The sequence below is a fragment of the Gossypium hirsutum genome, chromosome A10, assembly GCF_007990345.1.
Source record: "Gossypium hirsutum isolate 1008001.06 chromosome A10, Gossypium_hirsutum_v2.1, whole genome shotgun sequence".
Taxonomy (NCBI): domain Eukaryota; kingdom Viridiplantae; phylum Streptophyta; class Magnoliopsida; order Malvales; family Malvaceae; genus Gossypium; species Gossypium hirsutum.
Window position 1 is genome coordinate 21,555,424 of NC_053433.1, and position 23,522 is coordinate 21,578,945.

At 30.8% G+C, this 23,522-nt stretch overlaps 2 protein-coding genes across 14 annotated transcripts; one reads left to right on the forward strand and one right to left on the reverse strand.

Moving 5' to 3' along the window:
* Nucleotides 1–10,142: 10,142 nt before the first annotated feature.
* On the reverse strand, nucleotides 10,143–14,247 carry LOC107897566 (uncharacterized). 12 transcript variants are annotated; one of them, XM_041078976.1, is made up of 8 exons: nucleotides 14,109–14,247; nucleotides 13,899–14,027; nucleotides 13,210–13,296; nucleotides 12,842–12,895; nucleotides 12,666–12,739; nucleotides 12,342–12,389; nucleotides 11,401–11,584; nucleotides 10,143–10,363 (listed from the first exon to the last, which is right to left on the reverse strand). In XM_041078976.1, exons 1-7 carry the CDS (start codon nucleotides 14,170–14,172, stop codon nucleotides 11,408–11,410), a joined length of 633 nt encoding a protein of 210 aa, XP_040934910.1. In that variant the 5' UTR covers nucleotides 14,173–14,247; the 3' UTR covers nucleotides 10,143–10,363; nucleotides 11,401–11,407. The 12 variants fall into 12 exon arrangements, with proteins under 12 accessions (XP_040934910.1, XP_040934911.1, XP_040934912.1 ...); XM_041078977.1 differs by having other exon boundaries at nucleotides 10,143–10,556; XM_041078978.1 differs by having other exon boundaries at nucleotides 12,666–12,708; nucleotides 12,817–12,895.
* A 4,747-nt stretch (nucleotides 14,248–18,994) lies between these two features.
* Nucleotides 18,995–23,023, forward strand: LOC107897564 (protein ANTHESIS POMOTING FACTOR 1). Of its 2 annotated transcripts, none has more exons than XM_016823052.2 (10): nucleotides 18,995–19,160; nucleotides 19,407–19,507; nucleotides 19,982–20,091; nucleotides 20,184–20,250; nucleotides 20,639–20,738; nucleotides 21,067–21,183; nucleotides 21,308–21,445; nucleotides 21,584–21,665; nucleotides 21,871–21,920; nucleotides 22,546–23,023. In XM_016823052.2, the coding sequence occupies exons 1-10, from the start codon at nucleotides 19,080–19,082 to the stop codon at nucleotides 22,729–22,731; spliced, it is 1,032 nt and encodes a 343-aa protein (XP_016678541.1). In that variant the 5' UTR covers nucleotides 18,995–19,079; the 3' UTR covers nucleotides 22,732–23,023. The 2 variants fall into 2 exon arrangements, with proteins under 2 accessions (XP_016678541.1, XP_016678542.1); XM_016823053.2 differs by having other exon boundaries at nucleotides 19,002–19,160; nucleotides 21,584–21,647.
* Nucleotides 23,024–23,522: the final 499 nt, after the last annotated feature.

The window sequence follows — 23,522 nt, forward strand, 5'->3', positions numbered from 1 at the left end:
TTGTAATAATCTTATAAATCACGTTACACAAGCTTATTGGCCAGAATTAAGAAAGATTTTTAAAGTTATTAACTTTGGGAATAAAAACCAGATGGGTTTTATTAATTTTGCCCATTTCAATCCTGCCATTTAAAACCTCCAAACAATATCTTGATATCTTATCACTTATAATATGCCAGTACCATTGATAAAACAGTGCTAGAAAACCATTTAACCCTAGGGCCTTTAGGGGCGCCATCGACTTTACCGCAAGCCAAATATCATCCTTAGTGAAAGGTTTAAGAAAATCCGCATTCATGCTCATTGTGATCTTTTTTTCAACAAGGCTAAGAACCCTGTCGTCACCCCCGAATCAGAATACGTAAAAAGATATCCAAAATGCTTCATAGCAACCCTTAGCATTTCCTATGGTTTAGAAACCCACTGTCCAAACTCATCATCCAGACCAAGAATCCGATTACAACTATGATGAGACACAACAACTTTGTGGAAGAAACTAGTATTTCTGTCACTATTCTGTAGCCAGTTGAAGCGGTCACATTATGCCCAGAAAACCTCCTCTTTATCCGCCTCAAAATTCAAACCAAGTTACATATCCAGTATTTTAGCCAAAACCTCGTCAGTTGAGTCCTGATCAAAAAGAGTAGACAACCTTTTTTCCAACTTCATTCGATGCCCCCTTTGTTCATGAGATCTTGAGTGACTTCAACTTTGGAAATGTTGACCCACAGTTATCAACTTAATCAAGATACTTACATGTCGAGTAGCCCACACCTATCTAACAATCTCTTCAAAAGAGTGATCCAAACACCACTTGGCTTCAAAACAGAAAGGCTTTGGCACACGTATCTTCCCATGCTACAACTTTCTCGTAGTATCCAAGAGAATCAGGCAATGGTCCGAAATCAAATGGTTTAGATGTTCCATAAAAAAATCGAAAAAAGATGCATCCAGTCCAAAGTTGCAACACCCTTGTCAAGTATTTCCCATATGTTAGTAAAAAAAATCTCCCCCTCTCCCAAGTGAACCATCTACCAACACACCCTATATCATGAAGCGAGCAATCCTCCAAAATAGTTCTAAACTTGGCCATTTGTCTTTCAAACCGAAGTCGTGTAACAACCTAAATTCCAGTGGTGTCGGAACAATAATTTGAGATCACTAAATCCGAAAAACGAGTAGAAAATATTATTAATTTAATGAAAATAAGTTAGATGTGAAGTTAGGAAAATGATTGAAATAGTTAATAGTATTTTATAATAAATACTAAATAATTTAGAAGTGAAAACGAGGTATCGAGACCTCAAAATATTAAACTGAGCCATAAATATTTTTATAAATATTTATGGAGTGTTAGTAAGTTAGCATTAAAGTTTCGTCAAGAAATTTTAAGGTTTCGGTAGTCAATTGAGTAAAAGGACTAAAGTGAATTAAGTGTAAAATTGTGAAATGTGATTAAATAGATCTAGTAATAATTAAAGGAGGATTAAATAGGCAATTAAACACCTATTATTGGCTGGACGGCATGTGTGTGCAGGAAATATTGAAATTAGGTGTGAACAAGGCGTAAAATTGGAAAAGAAGTAAAAAATTGAATAGTTAAAAATGGATTGTAATTGGGAATCTAGAGATTTCTTCAATTTTCTTCATCCTCTTCAGCTAAAAACAACCATTGAAGAAACCTCAGAGCTGGTTTTTCATATTTTTACTGCAAATCAAGAAATTGAAGTGAATCATAGAAAGGAAAAAATAGTCGAATAATTTTTTCGAACTTCTACAACTATTGCGAATTAGCCCAGTTAAGTTCATGTGGCTAAATTTTAGTAATCATTGTTATTCTTATGAATTTTATAATGAGTTATACTATATGATTATGATAAAACCATGAATAATGTAAAAATATGAAATTTCAGAAATGATCAAATTGAATGAAACATTGGATTGAGTACTTTTGTCCAGTGACAAATGATGAATTAACGGGAAAAGGCCATGGTTGAACCATGGCAACAAGTGATAAGCGATATTCGTATAAGACTATAGTTGGGCTATGGCATAGGAAAACAAGTGATAAATGATTCCCGTATAAGACCATAGTTAGGCTATAGCTTTGGATTAAAGTGATACAAGCGATCCGTATAAGACCACAGCTGGGCTTTAGCATCAGAGAAAAGTGATAAGTGCTTCCGTGTAAGACCATATCCGGGATATGGCATCGGTATGAATTATGAATCATGTAAGACCATGGCTGAGCCATGGCTTCGGAAAGTAAAACGTGATTATGTGCAAGTCCATAGTTTTACTATGGCAAAGTGAAAACGAAGTACTCAATTCTGTATAGTTTCTTAATTTGAAAAGAGATGGTAAGCGATAAATGGGCCCAAAAGAATGAAGTTTAAGTGTGAATAATATTAAGTGAAATTGACTTGGTTTGTGAATGACAGGAGAAATTAGTGAATTGTATAATATACGAATGCTTTACCATATTTGGTAAGTTTACGTTCTAAGCCTATGAACTTACTAAGCTTTCACAAGCTTACTTGAATGTGATTTTCATGTCTTGTAGATTAACGTGGAGACGGAGGATTGGATCATCACCAAGAATCACACTATCTAGACGTTCTCCGATAGTTTTTGGGTTACTATCTTTTATATGGCATGTATAAGTATTTGGTTGGATAAAGTTATAGATGGTTAAAGTATGTAAAATGGATGGCATATATGTATGAAACTTAATTTAATGGTTAAGTAGTAGTGTGTTAATATAAAATGCATATTATGGGCATAAATTGGTTGGTTGGTTGGTTGTAATTTGTATATAATTGTGTTTAAGTGCAGGTAATGGATGAAAGGGTGAGAAAAGTGGCCTAAAATGGCCTATTTTCGTCCATATGGTTAGACACACGAACGTGTGTCTAGGCCGTGTGTGACACACAGTAAGCCCACGGGCGTGTGATATGACCGTGTATCCCCTGCATCCTTAAATATGAAGTCAGGATAGTACACGGGCTAAAGACACAGGTTGTGTAAAGGACACGGGTTTCAAGTATGGTCGTGCGTCAAAATCGTGTGAAAATGACTTAAAAATGGTAAAAAATTCAGCTTACTACACGGCCTAGCCACATGGGCGTGTGCCCAGGCCGTGTGCCCCTTTGATCTTAAGAAATTGCAAGTCAGAATTGCCCATGGGCTGGCCACACGGCCATGGGAGCCACACGGGCATGTGCCCCTAACTTTAAGAAAAAATTTTTTAAAACTTTTCCAAAGTTACCGGTTTAGTTCCAAATCATTTCTAAAGCATGTATTGGGCACCGTAGGCCCATATTAGGGACTTTATGGTGAAATTTGAAAAGTTTTGATTTGGAATGCAAATTTATGACTCGGTTTTGTACAAATGCTAATGTATAAGTTTGGTAATGCCTCGTAATCCTATTTCGATGACGGATATGGATTAGGGGTGTTACAAGTCGGCCCCCTTTTTTCTCGAAGGAACTTGTAATTTCGTTAAAATATCCAATCACAAACCATGGAACAGATTGATCATGCCCCAAGCGACGAAACAAATTCCAAGAATCCTGTTAGTAACGTTCATCAGGATTACCGTAAAAACCAGTAACCCTCCATGTTTTACCATTTACGGGATCGTGAATATCTGTATCCACATGAAAAAGCGAATAACTTCTAAGCGACACCAAAACATTACCTTTCCATCCCAGGGATAATCCTCCCTTCGAACCAATTGCCCCAATATCAATACTATTAGGAAAATCACACTTTAAACGCACCATTTCCATCTTTTTTTAATTCAGTTTTGTTTCAATAAAAAATAAAATACGGGGATTAATGGCCTTTAATTTGTTACGGAGCCTGTTCACAGTCCGAGGTCTCCCAAACATGGACATTCCAAGCAAGAAACTTTATTGCGCCCGGCTGCTATGTCCAGTAGAGCTAGCCGATATATCATTAACTCCTCCATCAGAGTTCTAACCTGATAGATGGATCAAATTATTCAACATACGCTGACATTCTTGCCCTCCAATGCATGTAACGAGTCATTTTCTTCATCTATTTGCAACTCCATAGGCCCATGTCCAATAATCGTCCTATTGAAAGCTTGATTTGCCACGTTGGTCCATTTAGTCAATCCCTTATCATGCGCTGATTGACCAGATCCTATGGGAAGAAAATTAGGATTTGGATAAAATTGAGCCAATTCATCCCTTCGATTATTCCCAGAATCACTCATATTCCCTAATTTTCGGCCAATTAATTCTCTTTCCTTTTCCAACAAACTACTTTCTGTCCCATCTGCTTTCCGAAGCCACTTGCTAACCGAGGAAGAACGCCTTCTCGCCGCTGCACGTAGAGATATATCCCAACCAAAAACAATTTTTGAAGGATCAAGTCTGGTACGAACAGGGCAAAAGCTCTCACCATGTCCAAGTTTTCCACATATAAAACAAAAAAGACTGAGTTTTTTGTATTGAAAACGATCATAGAAGACCTGATCAGTGCCAATTATAACTTTCTTTTTTCGTTTCAAAGGAACAGTTACATCTAACCGAACTCGAATACGCATAAAAGAGTGGAAATTTATCGACCGAAAAGACGTATCATACTCCAGGAACTAACCCAGAAAATCCCCAAATTGTTTAGCCATAGACTCCGTCATCAACCCCGAAGGAAGATCATGAACTTGGACCCAGAATTCTAATTATGCTAAAGGAACACAGGATGGATTCTCACCTGGCTATATCCCATGAAGTAGTAGAAGGTGATTGTTAAAAAACCACGGCGTTCCCGCAAGTACTCTTTGAATATCCACTTCATGAAAAAATTGAAAAAGAATTCGTTTCTCTCCCAAATCTGAAATACAAATACCTTGGATAGGACGCCACAGATCGTCCATAGTGTTTCGTAGCGAGGGAAAATGCACAATACTATCAGTCAAACAGCGGCCCACCAGACTTAGTTGAAGATTCTAGTCAACCACCATTACATCCTCCAGAAAAGCCTCTTCTTCCTCATCCACCAAATTTAAATTAGCCAAATTGTCCCCCATAAAGCACAAACAAGATAGAACAAAACTACTCCCAAAACCAAAACCAACAAAAAGATCTCAAAAGTCAAAAACAATTCTGTGTCAAAAGACAAAAGAAAATATGTCAATAAACAGACTTACGTAGTAAACATGTTAATAAACTGACTTACACGTAGTAAATTGAGTATTTTTAAAATTATAAACCTAAAGGGGTAATTGTCTTTTACCTCTAAAAATATATGCTTAGGTTTAAAATAGATTTGCCACACAGACTCATTTATATATTTATTACTAATTTTTAATATTATATGTGTTGTATATAATTTTACGAGTTTAATTTTTAAATAATATATTTTAATTATTGTAATTAATTTTTTTAATTTTTTTAATATATTAATTTATTTAACAATCAAATAAAAAAATTTAAATACCATATTAAAAGATTGATATTTTGTAGATCAAGAAATTTTTTAATAATATTAAAAATTCAAATTATAATTAAAATATTTTTATTATTTTCAAAATACAATACAATCATTATTTAAAATAATAACTAATAAACTCTATTATAATATATTAATTATTTTTGATAATTTAAGTATAGTTCTAATAAAAAATTCCTATTATTAAAGCATTTATACAAACAATAAAAATATGATATATTATTCAATTTTTATTTTTATTTTCTTAATAGTCAATAAATTGATTATAATAATATGTGAACAATTTATATTTTTACACCCTTCCGTATATTTTTGTATGATTAATATTTTAACGATCCAATATTTGAATTGATTGATATACTTGTACCTATCAAATATGTAAAATTTTAAATTGATTTGACATTTCTATCATATCGATCTAAAAAAAATGTATATATTTATACTTGTTGAATAGTTTAAAGTTTTTTTATATAAAATAAACAGTTTAAAAATTTTAATTTACGTCAAATTTGATATGCATTATCTATATGAATGAAATATAAAATATGACAGTTAAATCATTAAAATATTAATAAAATATACAAAAACCGGTTTAAGTGGATCCTTCGCCAATATATAATTAATATGTAGCAAAAATAATATCAAATAAAAAATAATATATATATATATATAGAAAAATATTTTTAAATGATTGTAATTGTAAAAAAAATTTATATCAACTTTTACTTTAATTATAATTATTATATTTTAAAATGATTGTAATTGTAAAAAAAAGATTATATCAACTTTTACTTTAATTATAATTATTTTAACTGTACCTTTTAAGTAATAAATGTAAATTATAATTATTTTTAAAGATGAAATTATTACAACTTTTATTAAATTATAGTTTTAATTATTTAATAATATGATAGATAATAAAGATTATTCTCATTAGTTTAAAAAAAAATTTAAATTAATGTTTACATATATATATATTACAGATATAATTAATTTTAAATAAAATTAATTTTAAAAATTTTTAAATTGTCCATTCAATTTTTTTAAAAGACACCCTCATTTAATTAATATTAGTGTAGTTCCTAACCACATTTCGCATTGAGTAAATTAATTTTTTAACCAAATTGTAAAATAAAAATTTGAAGATGGAAAATATGTTCTAAGTTATATATTCTTCATGCATTTAAAATTTAATCTTGTTTTTAGAAATTTAATCCCTTATTTTTTTGAATTTAAAAATTCAACTTCAATTCTTATCTTTCTTAAAACTCTTCTATTATATTCACTATTATGACATATTAAAATTTAAAAAAATACTCACTTTATAACCATGTAATAAAAAAATTACATTGTAATGTTTTTGAATTTAACAATGTTGGCGATTCTTAAATATTCACGTCTATATTATAATCAGAATAAAATATTTAGATTAACTAATAACATTAAAAAAAGTTGAGGTACCAAATTATGTAAAAGATTATAGTCATTAACTTTCAAATTTGAGCATAGAATAGGGACCAAAATTGAAATTTGATTATTGTTATATAATCTCAAATAAAAAGTAAAAGGGTGTGTAATTTGGCACGTGTACGTTAACATTTTTAATCAGAATAAAGTATTTAACTACATTCTAAAAGTTGAGGTACCAAATTATGTGAAAAGTTAGAGTTTAGAAATTATATTTCAAATTTGAACATAATATAGGGACCAAAATTAAAATTTAACCATTATTTTATAATCTCAAAAAAAAATAAAAAGCTATGTTTTTAGACACATAGTATATAAACATTTTAATCAAAATAAAATATTTAAATTAATTATGGTATTGTAAATGTTGTTGTACCAAATCATATTAAAAACTAAAGTATGGAGATTAAATTTAAAATTTGAATATAGCATAACAACCATCATTCTTATATAATCTAAAAATAAATAAATAAAAAAGTAAAGGCTTTTGTTTTGTGTTTGGACAGGTGTCGTAAAAGGGATGTCTTAAGCATTCCGTTTATATTTAGACTATAGATTGGTCCTACTCAAAATAAATTACTGATTAATATAATCTAAATGAGGAGCAATCCACTTATATTAGTACAAAATATTATTCCGTAACTTTTTATATAATTAATATTTTAATAATTCAACCGTTATATTTTATTCTCCATTTATGTAGAAGTTTGGCATAAATTAAAATTTTTAACTATTTATTTTTCGTAAAAAAATTTCAACCGTTAAATATATATATTAATATAGACAATATTTTAGATAAATATGTTAGAGATATCGAATCGATTCAAAATTTTACATGCATGACAATTACAAATATCTTGACAAATTCAATCGATAGTATAAAAATGATGAAAAGATGTAAAATAAAATAAATTTATATAAATGTTTTACTCGTAATGATGGAAGTTGGGGGTAAAAGAAAATAAAGCGATGTTTAGAAAGAAGAGTGTGAAAATAGGGAAATGGGTGTAATAGCATGAATTCCAAAGTCAGTGGGTGTAATTTTATATTTTCCCATGTGTGGGTTCTTTTGAAACTCTGGCATTCATGTGGGGCTTTTTTAGTTTTTATTTATTCATGTGGCACCTTACTAATTTTCGAGTATAGATTATATGAAATTGTAACTCCGCGTTATTTTTATCTCTTTCTAATAAGCGAATGACAAATCAAATTTTTTCTACTGAAAAATTTCAAATCCAATTAAAAATGCTAAAAATCAGGATGAAAAATCTGATTTGTCATTCTTCTATTGAAAAGAAATAAAGATGACGTGAAATCATAATTTCGTACAATCATTTCTCCTTACGGAGAGAACTTTCAAGGGAAAAAAAAACACAAATGATTTTTGCCTTTCTTTTATTATTTGTTTTTGGCTTAATGCTAAGTTTGCCCTCCCAACTGTACATATATTCTCCCTTTAATATTTTTTTTCCTTATCTCATTTTAGTATTTAAATTATCTTTAGTTATCTAAATTAGCTCATAACCTAAAAAAAAAAACAAAGACAAACACATGGCATCATGTGAATTTTATTTTCTTTTTAAAATATTATTTATATTATATTGATTAAGAAAAGTAAAAAAATCATATATAATATATAAATAATTTAATTTTTCACAAAAATAAAAAAAATAAATTTTAGTTTTACAAAATTCTAATATATATATATATAAATATAAATTTTAAAACCTCATAATAACATATAAAAATTGAAATTTTTATAAATTAAAAAATTTAAAATTTTCAAATATATATATATTAACAACTTTTATTTTTTTTTCTTTCAAAACTTCAAAACAATTGGTGAGGATTCGGTCAATTTGTTTTTCAAAACAATGAATAAAAATTCAAAAAATTGAAAAAGTTTAACTTTAAAAAAAGTTTAAGGTCTAGAAATTGAAATTTTGAAAGAAAAAAAAAACAACATATATAAATTTTAGAAAATTTTAATATATATTTTTTAAATTTATAAAAATATATATATTTTTAAAAATTATAAATAATAGAAAATATTTTAAAGTCAAAGAAAGCATTGATTAATCAGCACTTAATCTTGAATCACTCCGGAAGTTTCACGAATGTCTCAGTGGGCACGTGTAAAACCCAGACTCGTTAGATAAATGTATTTAAATACTCTTAGTTATGTTAATTTTTTATTTAGTTAATTCGTGATATTAATGTTTGATTAAGTTATGGTAAGTTAGTGGACTAAGTATAAATAATCTAAACTGCTTCAGCAACATAATGTAGCATCACAAATTCGAATTCAACGATTAGATAAGTGTGGAGTGTCACATTTAGTGTTCATCGACGATTGGATAACTATTAGTCAAAGTCAAGATATTTTTAAAATAAAAATAAAAATATTTTTTTTCCTATTTTTTGAATTTAAATTTATTTTTTAAAAAATTTAATAAACATAATGCCACGTGTCAAAAAAAATTTTTAAGTTGTTAAAAAAATAGGATTCAACCCAAATTTTTTTTATCAAAATGAGATTAAAAAATAAACTTTTAAGAACCAAATTAAAAAAACGAGTATAATTCAATGGCAAACTGTGCATTAAGCCTTCGGCTTTTACTTAAATCTATACTACTATATATATATATAAAGGCCCTAGGGCCTTCTTCACTTGACACCTGTCCTTTTCATTCCCTTTTTCTTAAACATAATCATATAATAGTTAAATTTCAAACTCTCCTTTTTTTTTAAGATTATATAAGAATAGTTAATTTTCAATTTTGATCCCTATAGTTTGCTCAAATTTGAGATATAATCTCTATAGTTCAATTTTAAAATAATTTGGTACTTCAACTCTTTTAATGCCATTAGTTAGTCTAAAGACTTTATTCCGATTAAAATGTTAATGTGAATTTTTAAGAATTGTTAATACTGTTAAAATTCTCTATTAAATTCAATTCCATTACAATATCATTTTGTTACATGGATCCCAAGTGAATTTTTTTTAATTTCAAATGGTCACACCGACAAATCTAATAAATGAATTTTAACAATGTTAACAAATATACTTACATTTTTAAACTTAAAAAATAGAGGAACTAAATTTTTAAAAATATAAATATAAATATAAATAAAAAAAATTCAAACATATGAATAGTACAAAAACTTTGAGAAAAAAAAATTTAACCCAAGGCGAGTAGAAATCATATTAGTTTTATTAATAGAAAAATTATTCTCATATAATCAAGGAAAATATATATATCAATGCGATACAAAGACAACACTGAACGTAAGTCTGTAAATGCGATATAACAATGCATGGTTAGGGGTTACCGGAAGTGATATCCCGCATGACCGTAAGTTGAGGGCCAGACCCAGATGCTGTTGGTTTCCGCTTTCCTCAATAGGTTATCGCCTTCCGGTATAAGATCCGATGAGGAAGAACACAACCAAGACATGCATATCATAGAGATAAGAAGATTAAAAGCCATGTTATTCAGGCTGGAATATGAGTGTTGAAAATGAATGTGCCCCGATATAGGCGTGTACAATTTTCTTAAAACTTTTACTTGCATTTGGAAGGTCCTTGAACTTTAAAAGATATACCCCTGTCGTAATATGTGTCACACATAAGAGATGTCACCATCCAATCTAGGATATTCCATTGAAAAGACCAAAAGATAGACAAATCAATCAAGCCCTTTTCTACAAAATGATTATTAAGTATATGGTACTCGGATTTAAGTATAAGGGTTGAATATGAGTATATATTCAACACGAGTGAACTTTTTTTAAGTTTATTTGCAGGCCCTCAAAAGAAACAGCAATGAGCATAGAATTTTAATAAAATACTAACTTATCCAAAATATAGAACACCTCCTAAGGTAGCAAAATATATCAAAATAATGCGAATAAATGAATTGCCGAGCCAAGAGGAAATGGAGTTGTTCAAATGGATTGTAAGCAATGAAAGCAGCGGAAAGAATGCCTTTCAGAAAACAGCAGTGCTTGAATTGAAGCTAAACATTACAAATTTTACATTAACTAGCGACTAAGCGTATAAACAAGATACTTGTACTCACAAGTTATTTGAGTTCGGCTAAAAACTTCTTTGAACTAGGCTCAATCATTATCAAGTCGAACTCAAGTAGCCTAAGTTGTGAAGCAAGCTAAATTTGATTATCTTAATACTTAACTATCAAGCTTAACCGAGCTCTTTTGTTTTTAGTATTCTTATTTTGTATTGAAAATGTTCAATTTAAAGCACGATAATCAAGCCTAAGCTCAAACATTTCAACCTTTATCTTGCATCGAAGTTGAGCTTTTAAACTGAAGCTCGAAACGAGCTTCGAGCCTTAAATTTGGAGCTGAGATCAAGCTTCTTCCACTTTGAGCTTGGCTAACTTGAATGCACCCCTAACGGTAGCTACTTGCATTTGAAGCTAAGTTTACCTTGTTATCATAGTGATGAACTAGAGGACTGCTCCGGAGCAAGGAAATAGAGACCCAGTGATGATGGCAATGACCACCAACCGCCAAGAATTCCGATCAAACGTATCTTCTCGTCCCCAATTTCGACAATAGCAAGGCAAAAAAGCTTGTAATCCTGGACTTCTACTTTGCTGGCATGCAGTGCCTGCACGATAACATAGTTTTCATTTAATACGAGCAGATTAAAAAGAAAATCGAGAATATTTTACCCAGAACAGGTTCTAGACTAGAAGCTTGTTGAGTGCATTGTCCTTTTATCAAATATAAATTACCTTCTCTATATATCTGTTCATATGACTACAGGTAGGGAGAAATGATATCCCAGTAAGAAGTCAGTAAAATTCACCCCTATGTTACTCTGACTCGAGTGAAGAATTGGATGTGGGTACATATCGAACATGAGTATGCTTAATTTTTTTAAAGAGTTTTTCCATATATTTATAAGGTCATATCTCCATACTAGGTACTCCAAGAAAAATGAAGAGACAGAGCAACATATGTCCACCTGAGAAATGAAGACACAAGCAGAATAGTTGTTGACAGGGTAACTTCAGTTTTTTACATTGCTCTGACTCTTGGTTTCTCCCATGTCCGACACATTTGGATATAGGTATAGGAATAAGACACTCCGCAGGCTGGAAAAATGTAGGAAAATTTGAACATGCTCATGTTGGATATATATACCCGTATTCGACACTTATATCCAAGTATGATTAACATAGTTAGTTTTGGCTCACGGTATGTAAATGAGATGATAACTTCCAAAATGTTTAAGCACTTCACAAACAAAATTAACTGAAACTGAATGGAAACGTTACCAAATCAAAGCAAGAATCTTCAATTAAGCCTCAAACAATTGTTCATCAACAAGCATGAAAAGAATTTAGAGCAATAAAACATACCTTACATTTGTAGAAATGAGGTTTTTGGCGCATATATCCATAACATAACTGCAAAAGCGAAAGTAAGGTCAAAAGCTACTAAAGCAAACAAGGACAAGAGCAACATATTACTGTCCAGGCAAACAGACAACAGGATGCAGATTGTACCACAATTATTCTTAGCTGTATGCTCCTATGTTACTCAGACTCAGGTTTGAGTGGCAGGTACGAGTATATATCCAACACGGGCAAGTTCAATTTTTTTTAAAATGTATTTGGAGGGTTATATGCTCGTAGCCATGTCTGAAAATGTGTCCAGCACAAGTAAAAGAAAAGTTTCCTGACCTTTTCAATAAAAAGATAGATTGATGAAGGGCTCGGTTTGGTGCTGAGAAGGAAAAGAAGGATCCTAGTTATAACTGCAAAGGGATTATCCCAGTTGACCAAGACAGTAAATACGAAAAAAAGGGGCAGCCATAGTTTCCTCATTAACAACCAGAGTTTGTGTCGATCATCTTCACCTTCTGAAGCATCAAATGACTCTAAATGATTGTCGTCCGAAAAAATATCAAGACCTATGTCATTTTAGTACAAATCATGCAACCTGTTAGAATGCAACCAAAAAATGAAAAAAACCGATAAAAGGAAACAATCATGCATAAGTAGGAGTAATACTTTGCAGGCGTTGTACTATAAGTTTATACCAGGCAATTCCCTCCTATGTTAATCAGACTCAGAATCTCATGTGCAGGTGCTTATCCAACATGGATATATTTAACTTTTTAAAGTGTTCATGTGTTTGGCAGGTCATGTCCCCGTACTCATATAAGACTTAGAGACGGGGCATTTCAAGAAAAATAAATAGTCTGGGCAACTTAGATCCACTCACCATCCATGGCATGTGAAATATGAGACCAACAGTAGACGGCTCCTAGCATGACTGATGCACCAAAAATGCTTCTCATATGTCTACTTCCTGGAAAAAATTCCAATATCAACAAGGTTTCTAAACAATGAGAACCAAGTGTCATATAGAAACAAACCCTAAACCAAGCCATGTTACTCAAACTTGGGTACTAGTGTCAAATACAGATATGCGTCCGGTATATGTAACGGGTAAATTCAATCTTTTCTAGTCTTTTCCATGTATTTGGATGATTCTTCGAGGGTCATATCCTCGAACACAAACTCAATTACATTTCCATAAAATGTACTTTATCTACACAAAAGTTCAACAATTACAAATAACATAAAATCAGACATGGGGCAATCTTCCATGGAAATGAGTTTCAAATTCCATGAGATGTATATCATCAACCCGGTTGAACTCGTAAACAATTCTTTTCGATATGGAACAATCTTTTTATCTACACGTAAAGTTCGACAGATAAAAATAACATAAAAGAAAAACACTGAAATTTTGAACTAACAGAAGAAAAGGGTATCCATAAAATCAAAAATCAAGAGAAACTGCAAGTTTAATCAAGCGGGTAACATTCAAAAGTTGCTAGCATGGAATTAAAAAATGCAGAAATTACATAAAAAGAGAACAAAAAAAATCACTAAAAAAAAACTTGCCTGAGAAGCAGCAATCTTGAACATATTTTCTCTGTATATTTAGCATATATTCAAACTTTGAGGCTCTGCTTTGCAGTTTAGGTTCAAAAATATGAACCCATGTTTTCAAAGGTCTAATTTTTCCATTAACTGCCGGAAATGAAAAGAAAAAACAAATATTTAAAAAAATGAAAGAAAAGAACAATGAAAATATAGTTTAATGAGACTTACATAAATGCCGGGATTGAGAAAATGATTGTCTAAAAGGAACCAGAAATTTGGCCGTCCAAGCCATCTTATTCAGTTCACCGATGCAAGTTTCTCCGCTTAGCCGCCGCTGCTCTGAAAATGACGAAGGACTAAATAGTTGAACAACAGTACCAGTACGACGTCGTAAGGACGTATCCTACGTGGCAGTCGTGTCATCTAGCTAAGTCAACCTACGAAGCTACAGTTGGACTTCGATTTCAGTTGGGTTTCGTTTCTTAGCTGGAGTTCTATTTAAACTTGGGTTTTGTTTTTGGTTAAATTGTACTAAATTATAGGATACTTTTTTTTATTCACTTAACTGAAAAAAATTACAATTTAATTATTGAGGTATTCAAATATTTTTATTTAAGTCGCTAAACTATTAAAAAAATTATTTAAGCTATCGGATTATTAAGTTTAATTTTTTTAAAAATTCGGTTAGTTAACTCTAAAAGAACGATTGTAACAAAGAAAACTATATGACATTAATTTTAACGTCTTAGTGATCAAAATAGAAAGTTTTGATTAGTTTAATAACTAAATTATAAGTTTTTTAATTAAATGAAAGAAAAAAAAACTTATCCATAATAGTGTAGCTTACCCTTGTTCTTTTGTTTTTAACTTCTCAACCTCTTTTTTTTAACCGAAATCAACTGATGATATTAATATTGGGAGAAGTGACGGTTACATTATCCCACCCACCTCAAATTTAATTGGTTAAGTAGATCGATGCATTAAATACCAAACTTAAAGAAATAAAATTAAACAGCGATTGAAAAGATCTGAGTAGCATAAAAATAAAAACAAAACAAACTTCTTAAGCAAATGAAACAATACTCCTCTGCAACTTCATGCTTCAATGTTGATCACCAGCATAAATCGAAATAGATCTTCTTCTCACTCCCTCCAATTACGACATGACTTCCTTGACCACAACCCACTTTCATCTCTCACTATGCATGTCCCGTCGATTTCGCTCTACCTCTTTACGTTTTTTTATTTTATGTAATTATTATAATCTATATAACTATATATAAAAGGAAGGTTGTAATGACCTTTGTCTGTTGGCACTAGAGAGGTTAAATTTTAGTTTTGGTTCTTTTTTATACTTAAAATTGAGATTTAATTTTTATATTTTTAATTTTTAATATAATATAATTTTTATATTTTTATAATTTTATTAATTAATTCCAATAATTAATATAGTTAATTTTTCGATTGAAACATTATGTGGTTATATATAATTTGAATGATTAATAGTTAATATAGTATCATTATAAGACAATGGTTAAATTCCAAACTTGGCCCCTAGACTATGTTGAAACTTGAGATTAATCTATATAGTCTCTCTACTTTATAATGTTATTAGTTAATCTAAATAGTTAATATTATTAACTATGTCAATCAAAATGCTGACGTCAATTTTTCTTAAAAACATTATTCCAACAAAAAAATTATTTTATCATCACAAGTTCGAATTGGTGTTTTTTTTTTAAATCTTAATCAATATTTTCAACTTTTTAATTCAAAATGTCACACAAAAAAACATAATAAAAGAATTTTATTGGTGTTAACAACTAGATTAGAATTTTTAAATCTAAAAAGTAGAGAAACTAAATTCCAAATGTATAAAGTGTGTAAAAACTTAAAGCATATTTTAACATTAAAATTTTACTTTTATCTTTAATTTGATACAATCGAATAATTAACATTACGCGAAACGTGAGTTGAAATCATACTAATATTAATTATTAAGATGTTAAATTGTAACTCTACTAATCTTATAATAATATATTGTATAATGTTTTAAAGATGTTAAATTTAAAATCTATTCCTTTTTTGTTGCTTTGATATTGTATATAAACTAGTTATATTATTAATGTATAAAATAATATTAATTTGAAATCTAAAATATTTTATTTGTATGCATTTGAAATCTAAATTATTTTTTTGGTATAAAGAGAAGGATTAAATCATAACTTAAAATATTCGAGGTCAAGCCACTCTGAAATAATTATCATGTAATAGCAGAAGGACTTCGTCTGACGGTTACATGAAAAAATACCTACCCACCAATCTTGAGAAGAACATCATTAATGTTAACTCATCAGCTACCTTATTACCATCTTTCTTGTACTAACATTTCTTTTATACAACAAAAAACATATGGTATCTAAAAACGCTACGGTAAAAAAATTCATAATTTGTTAAGAACAATAAACATGATATTTCAAAATATTAGGATAAAAAAATTCAAAGGAAATATCTTTAATTCATTTAATGAATGGGATCATACAATTTGAGAAAAAAAACAACAAACACTTCTCGTAGGTGGTGAAGGACAAGCTCTATTAATATCAAGGGCGAAGTCAGGATAAATATTTAAGGGAGGCCGGATAAAATTTTAATTTTTTATAGTTTATATATTTATAATTTCTAAATGATTAAATCGAATTTTTATAATTTTAGGGGGGCCAAAGTGCAATTTTACCTAACTTTTAAGGGCCAAAAGAGCAAATTTACATTTTAGGGGGATTGGGGCCATCCCTCCCCCCCCCCAGCTTCGCCCCTGATTAATACAACAAAGGCTTCAACCTCAGCACCAATAGAACATTATAGTACGTTGAAAATTGGCTCAATCACAACTCAAGCATCACTTATTTAGAGTAATTACAAGCCCTTAATACAATAAGGAAACAGCCTTGGATGGTCCAAAGCGTCAGGCAAAAATCGGAAAAAGAATCGAGTACCCACCAAATTGGAGAGGATGACGACAAAACCATCCCTAAAATCACTTGCAAAAGCAAGACTACATACATAAGTAAGACTAAAAATATGTTACAAGAGTAGACAAAAACTTCTACAAGTAAAGACCTTTTAAACAATGGAGACCTATTAAACAATGGAAAACAATAAAAAAACATATAAAACTTACAACAACTACGGGTCCAAACTAACTCGTAAAATCATTTATTATTCTGAAATACTCTCAAAATAGAAATAGATTAAGAAGCTGACAAAGAGCCATCTACTTTCCAACAAAAATTGCTAGTAGCTGATGGAGTTTCAACAACGATAAGCACCGTCATTTGTCCATCACAACTTGTGAAAACACTAAATATACTCATAAAATGTATTTACAAATTGAAAAGAGAGAAGGCACATAAAGCGAATGAGAAGAATAAAGAAAGAAAATGTTAGTGAGAGGGAGAAAATGAGAGGCTGGCATCACAGTTGGACAAGATAAAATAGAAGAAACAAATGGCTCAGCGAAAAAAGAGAAAATTCTAAGCTTTATAAACACTAACTATACTAAATTTTAGTTTTAATTGATATAGAATTATAATACTAATTAAGTCATATTTAATTCAAAATAAAATATTTAATTTAATATAGATTGAAGTCAAATTAAGTGATTCCAATCTAATTAAGTGATAATCCTGTAATATGAATAGTGAAAATATTTATTTTATATATTTTATATTCATAATTTGTTATAAAAATGGAATGGGAAACTTAATTAGCAGTTTTATATTGAAGGTTAATATTATAAACATTAGGAATAATGGCAGCAAATCCATTGTATTTTAACAAAATTTTCAATACGGTACTTGTAGTTTCAATTTTTCTAATGTGATATTTGTACTTTTATTCCGTCTATTAATTCAGTATCTCGTTCAATCAGTGTGAACTCCTGGCACAAATTAACACCTAGACCAATCAAGGAGTGCCATGTGGCACTATTTGTTAGGAGAAAAGTAAATGGTCAAAACAAGGGACCTACAAACAATTATACATTTTTTTTCTGGACTCGAAAAAGGTGTTGGTTCCAGCCATTAGTGTTTTTAAAAAAAATTCTCGAGACCCTAAAAAGGTGTTGGTGCCGGCCATCTATTTGCCAGAATCTAATTTGTTTTTTAAATATTGGTATTTGAGTATACCAGTATGATATGGTTTAAAAAAATATACTCTGATGCCGGCCATTGATGTCCTAAAATCAAAAAAATATTTTTTTAAAGCCTGACATTATCATCAGGCAATCATAGGGTCAAAATACAAGGAGTGTCGACTAGAGGTGCTCATGGGCTGGGCCAGGCTTGGTTCAACTAAAAATTTAGGCCCATTCATTGGGTTCGGGCCGAGCCGGGCCAGGCCAAAAAATGAGCCAAAAATTTTACCCAAGTCCGACCCAAATAAAAATACTAAAACCCGGGCCCAGCCCGGCCCGCCCGTATTTATTTTTATATTATTTTATATAATTTTTAAATATATATAATACATCAAAAATACTAAAAAAATCAAAATAAATATTTTCCAACAAATTGAAAATAAATTTTAAAAAATATGTAGACTAAATAGCACTAAGATAGAGCAACTTAACAAGCAAATACTTCTAAAATAATAATAAAATTAACAAATGCCTTTAAAATAATAACAAAATTAATAATAAAATAAGTTTTATACAATATACAAATAATAATAACAAAATTAATAATAAAATAAGTTTTATACAATATCCAAATAATAACAATAAAATAGGAGCAACTAATAATAATATGGTAGCAAAATAGGGAGAAAACAACAATAAAATAACATTCAAAAACAAAAAAAAAACAAAATTTTTTTGTCATTTAGTGAATTCGGGCCAGACAGGGGCCAAAAATACTTTACCCGATGCTAGACCTATTTTTTAAACGTGCTTCATTTTTTTGTCCAAGCCCATTTTTCGGGCCTATATTTTTACCCAAACCCTCCCACATTTCAGGTGGGCCTTCGGGCCGGGTAGCCCGACCCATGAGCAGGTCTAGTGTCGACTATTGGATTCCCATAACTCAAATTTACTATTTATTTCAGGTCATTTGGGGGGGTTGGTAGGTAAAATAGCCGCATTAATTTCTCTTTTAATACTAAAACCCTGCATCTCTAAGAAAAAGTAAAGAACGGAAAAAAAAAATGGCGACGAAGATGTCACTTACTGAGCTTGACGACGAAATAGTGCGCAGCATGTCGATTGGCGCAGTTTTCTCAGACTTCGTAATATTTTCATCGCTAATTTCCTCTTTAATTGTCTTCTAGATTCGCCATTAATGTAAATTAAGATACAGAATGCTTTTTTTTTATAAATAAAAACAGATGCTTCAACCTTCTGATTTTTATTTGATTTTTTTTAATGCATTAATTCAATTAATGGAAGGTTTTTATTCAGTTTACTGATTCAGATTCCGTTTTTGAATATCCAACTGGATTTTTTTTGCTTTATTATTTATCAAATATTTTCAGGGAGGAAAAATAAATTCACTTGACTTTCATCGAAAAGATGATCTATTGGTGACTGCCAGTGAGGACGATTCGGTTCGCCTTTACGACATTGCCAATGCTAAGTTAGTTTTTCTTCTTTTTCTTTTTTCGTTCCTTTTTACTGTAATTCAATAGAGAATGAAAAAAAAAAATGTATTGCTATCGATTTAATTTTAATATTAAAATTTGGAAGTTTTAGTTTTTATTATGATATTAATTTCTGAGTATTTCTATGATTTCTGCTTTGTAATAGGTTTATTGCTGGAAATCTGAGTGTTAAGATCATTTTCTTTGGTCACGTTATTCATTTTAATACTGGTTTAGGTTGATTAAGAAAACATATCATGAGTTTTAATATTGCTTTATGCATCACCACAGTGATGTTATTTGCTCTTGGAGTGTTTGGATCTTTTTCATCCTATTTTTGAGAAAGTTTTATTTTTTCGTATGACTTGAATTAAGAATGTTTCATTTATTTCTGCTATGTAATTAGGTTACGTGTTAGAAATTTAATTGTCATGATCATTTTCAATGGTTTCATTTTAATGTTGGTTTAGGTTGATAAAGACAACATATCATAAGAAACATGGTGCGGATCGAATATGTTTCACACATCACCCTAGTTCTGTTATATGCTCTTCGAGACACAATTTGGAATCGACCGGAGGTGAGCTTCTTAGGATGGTTTAAGCTTTTTTCTTATGCATGATAACTGAACAACAGTTTTTGTATCTGTTTTTTTTTTTCTTTTGTTAACAGAAGCCTTGCGATATCTTTCAATGTATGATAACCGATGCCTTCGCTACTTCAAAGGACATAAAGAGAGGTCGGTAATTCTTGACATATTGATGTTATCAGGATAGGTTGAGAAAGAGGTCTGTTTCATATGTGATTTGTATGTAATTCAAGCAATCTATTATAGAATAACAAAGCCACTTGAATGCCCATGTTTAATGTTACTTTAGTAATTCAATATTTCAATGAAGGTTTTGGATCTTAACTTCGTGTAGCATGTTTTTGAAATCTGTGTATATATTCATATATTAATCTGCATCAATTGTTTGCGAAAACCTGTTAAAGCTATGAAAATGGAAAACCTTTGGCTCTTAAACAGGTTTTTCCTTGAATTCTGCACCCTTCCTCAACCAGCCTTTTCTGTTATTAATTTGTGAACGCTATAATTCTTATAAGTTTCCCTGCATCTGCTGTTGTAGAGTTGTTTCCCTCTGCATGTCTCCGGTAAATGATAGCTTCATGTCAGGTTCTCTTGACCATAGTGTGAGGATTTGGGATCTCCGTGTAAATGCCTGTCAGGTTGGTTCTGCTCTCCCATGAATTTTATGCAAATGTTGGGTACTAAGAATTGATTTATGAAGAAAATTTTCTTCCGTTAAGATACGGAAGTGCTTAATTGAGAAAAGAATTCTTCCTCGTTAGCCCACTTCCCTAAACAAGGCAGAATGAGACAGACATTAAGACCAGATAAACTGCCAAAAAAGAAAGTTTCCAAATTGAGCAATCATCATTATCCATCTGTTTTGCTAAAGTATTGGTTTGCAGATGATCTTATTATGTTTTTAATCCACATATCATTGTCCAATCTTACACAAATGTGATTTATGCTCACTCTTCTAGTTTTCAGGGAATTTTACGCCTACGTGGTAGACCAACTGTAGCATATGACCAACAAGGCCTTGTCTTTGCTGTGGCTATGGAAGGGGGTGCCATTAAATTGTTTGATTCACGCTCCTATGACAAGGTTTTAAGTCTTAACTCATTAAACACTTACATGTGTTCTGGCATATCAGTATCATGAGTTTGCCTCCATTCTTTCCTTTTTGGGGATTGTAGTTTGACAAATTCAAGTTCTCTTCCTAATATAGGGGCCGTTTGATACATTTTTAGTTGGTGGAGACACAGCTGAGGTTTGTGATATCAAATTCAGCAATGATGGCAAATCAATGCTATTGACAACCACAAATAACAACATATATGTTCTTGATGCATATGGAGGAGAGAAGGTTAGCTACCGCAATTGAACTAGCTCTACCCCAAAAGTTGTTTTTTGAAAGGCCCGAGCTCAATTTTTTCCTTGGACTTTGTTTGTATCTTATTGGACAATTTCTTGATTTAGTACTTAGATGTAAAAACTTGTGCAGCGATGTGGGTTCAGTTTAGAACCATCTCCAAATACAACTATAGAGGCAACCATTACTCCCGATGGTGAGTATGTGATCTCAGGTATCAATTCCTCCTCCTAATTGCTACTCGAGAAGAACATATGCATTTGTGATTATGTTTTATTTTAGGTTGACATTGAATAATTATAAAAATTTAGAATAAATATTGAGAATATTTCTCCTTATTGAGATGTAAATTGTTAATTAGCTTTTAGTTATGTTTTGTTTGGAAACATCGTAATTTAGCTCATTTTCACTTATTTAAGGGTCAGGGGATGGAACCTTGCATGCCTGGAACATCAACATGCGAAATGAGGTACAGCCGCCCTTTTTCTTTGAGTGCTTCTCATGTTTTTTCTTGTTTAGCTTCTATGAAATTATAAATATATTATCATTATGGATTCTCACTGCCCAGTGCCCACCCCTTCTTTCTTTCGCATCTTAAAGCAAACGAGGAAACAGGAAAGGAGTATATACCATATACAGCTTTGCAAAAAAAAAAAAATTCTTAACAACTTCCGTTTTGTTTGATCAAGACCTTTTTGTGTTTTGTGCTCTCATGATTCTTTCTTTGATGGGGTTATGTTATTCAGACTCACGTGAAAACGTTGGATACGGATATTTACACTACATGAATATGTTTTTCCATGTATTTGGAAGGTGTTATTCCTTTAACCAAGTATCAATATGTGTCAGATTTGGATTGAGTAAATAACATGGGATATACCCCCCTCTTTCTGCAACCAGTTTTCATTGTTCAATGTTTCAATTCTTCTAATGCCACATTTATTATGTTTTCTGGCATTCTGCTTGTGGTGTCAATGACAAACCTAGAGAAGTGTTTATTGTTGTTATTTCTTATTATGAAAAAAGTCGTAGTAATTTACAATCTTAGAATGTGCTAGCAATTATTACATCATACTTACTGTGTTCTCTTCCAGGTAGCCGCTTGGAACAGCCACATAGGTGTTACAGCTTGCTTGAAGTGGGCTCCTCGTAGGGCCATGTTCGTTGCTGCATCAACCGTTCTTACATTTTGGATACCTAACAACTGTTCAAAACCAGCTGCAGAGACCGGTTCCACTGATGCACAAGCCGGGCTGCAATTTGAGCAAGTCGGTCAATAAACCCAGTGCCTAATCCCCGGTAAATCATCAATGAACTCAATACATTGGAAATAAACTCCAATGTGCCATTATAAAAAATAAAAATAAAAAAAACAACAACTTTGTTAATGTATTCAGATTGGGCATCAGTTGGTAACATTTAAAAAGTTAATCAAATGTTGAGAATATTTTGTGTTATGGATTTCAACCATTTGATTGGTTGTTAAGTAGGTTTTGTAATATAATCAAAACTGGTAATGATCTAAATTGGTGTCATGAAATTGAAAACGTCCAAAACTTTTTTGGGTGGAAATGCAACTCATAAGCTTTTGCAGTTTGTGCTTTGTAATATATAATTTTAGCCCATCGGATTTGGTCCCAGATGTTGTGATGACATTCAAAAGAGGTTCAAGGATAAATGGGATTCTGTAGTGTTACTATAGTGTTGTTAAACTCGAACCGGTTCTACTGAACTCACACAGATTCGAGTTAAAGATTTATAAATTATATATTTGTAAATTTTTTTATTTTTTTCCTTCCATTTGATGGAGAGAACTTTGATCCAGAGCTTTAAGAATTTTCACCTGATGAGATGATATGATTATGGGTGTTCACGTGATGTGATTACATTTTCATATTTAGATGAGGATATTACTCTTTCTTTGGTGAAAGATATTCATTTAATCGGTAATATGACATTACCCATAGTATTAAAATTTGATAATATAATGGGCAATTTGAATAGTGTCTCACTTGTAGGTAATTATGCTGCTTTGGCAATGTGATTTCTTTACAATTTTTTATATATTAAT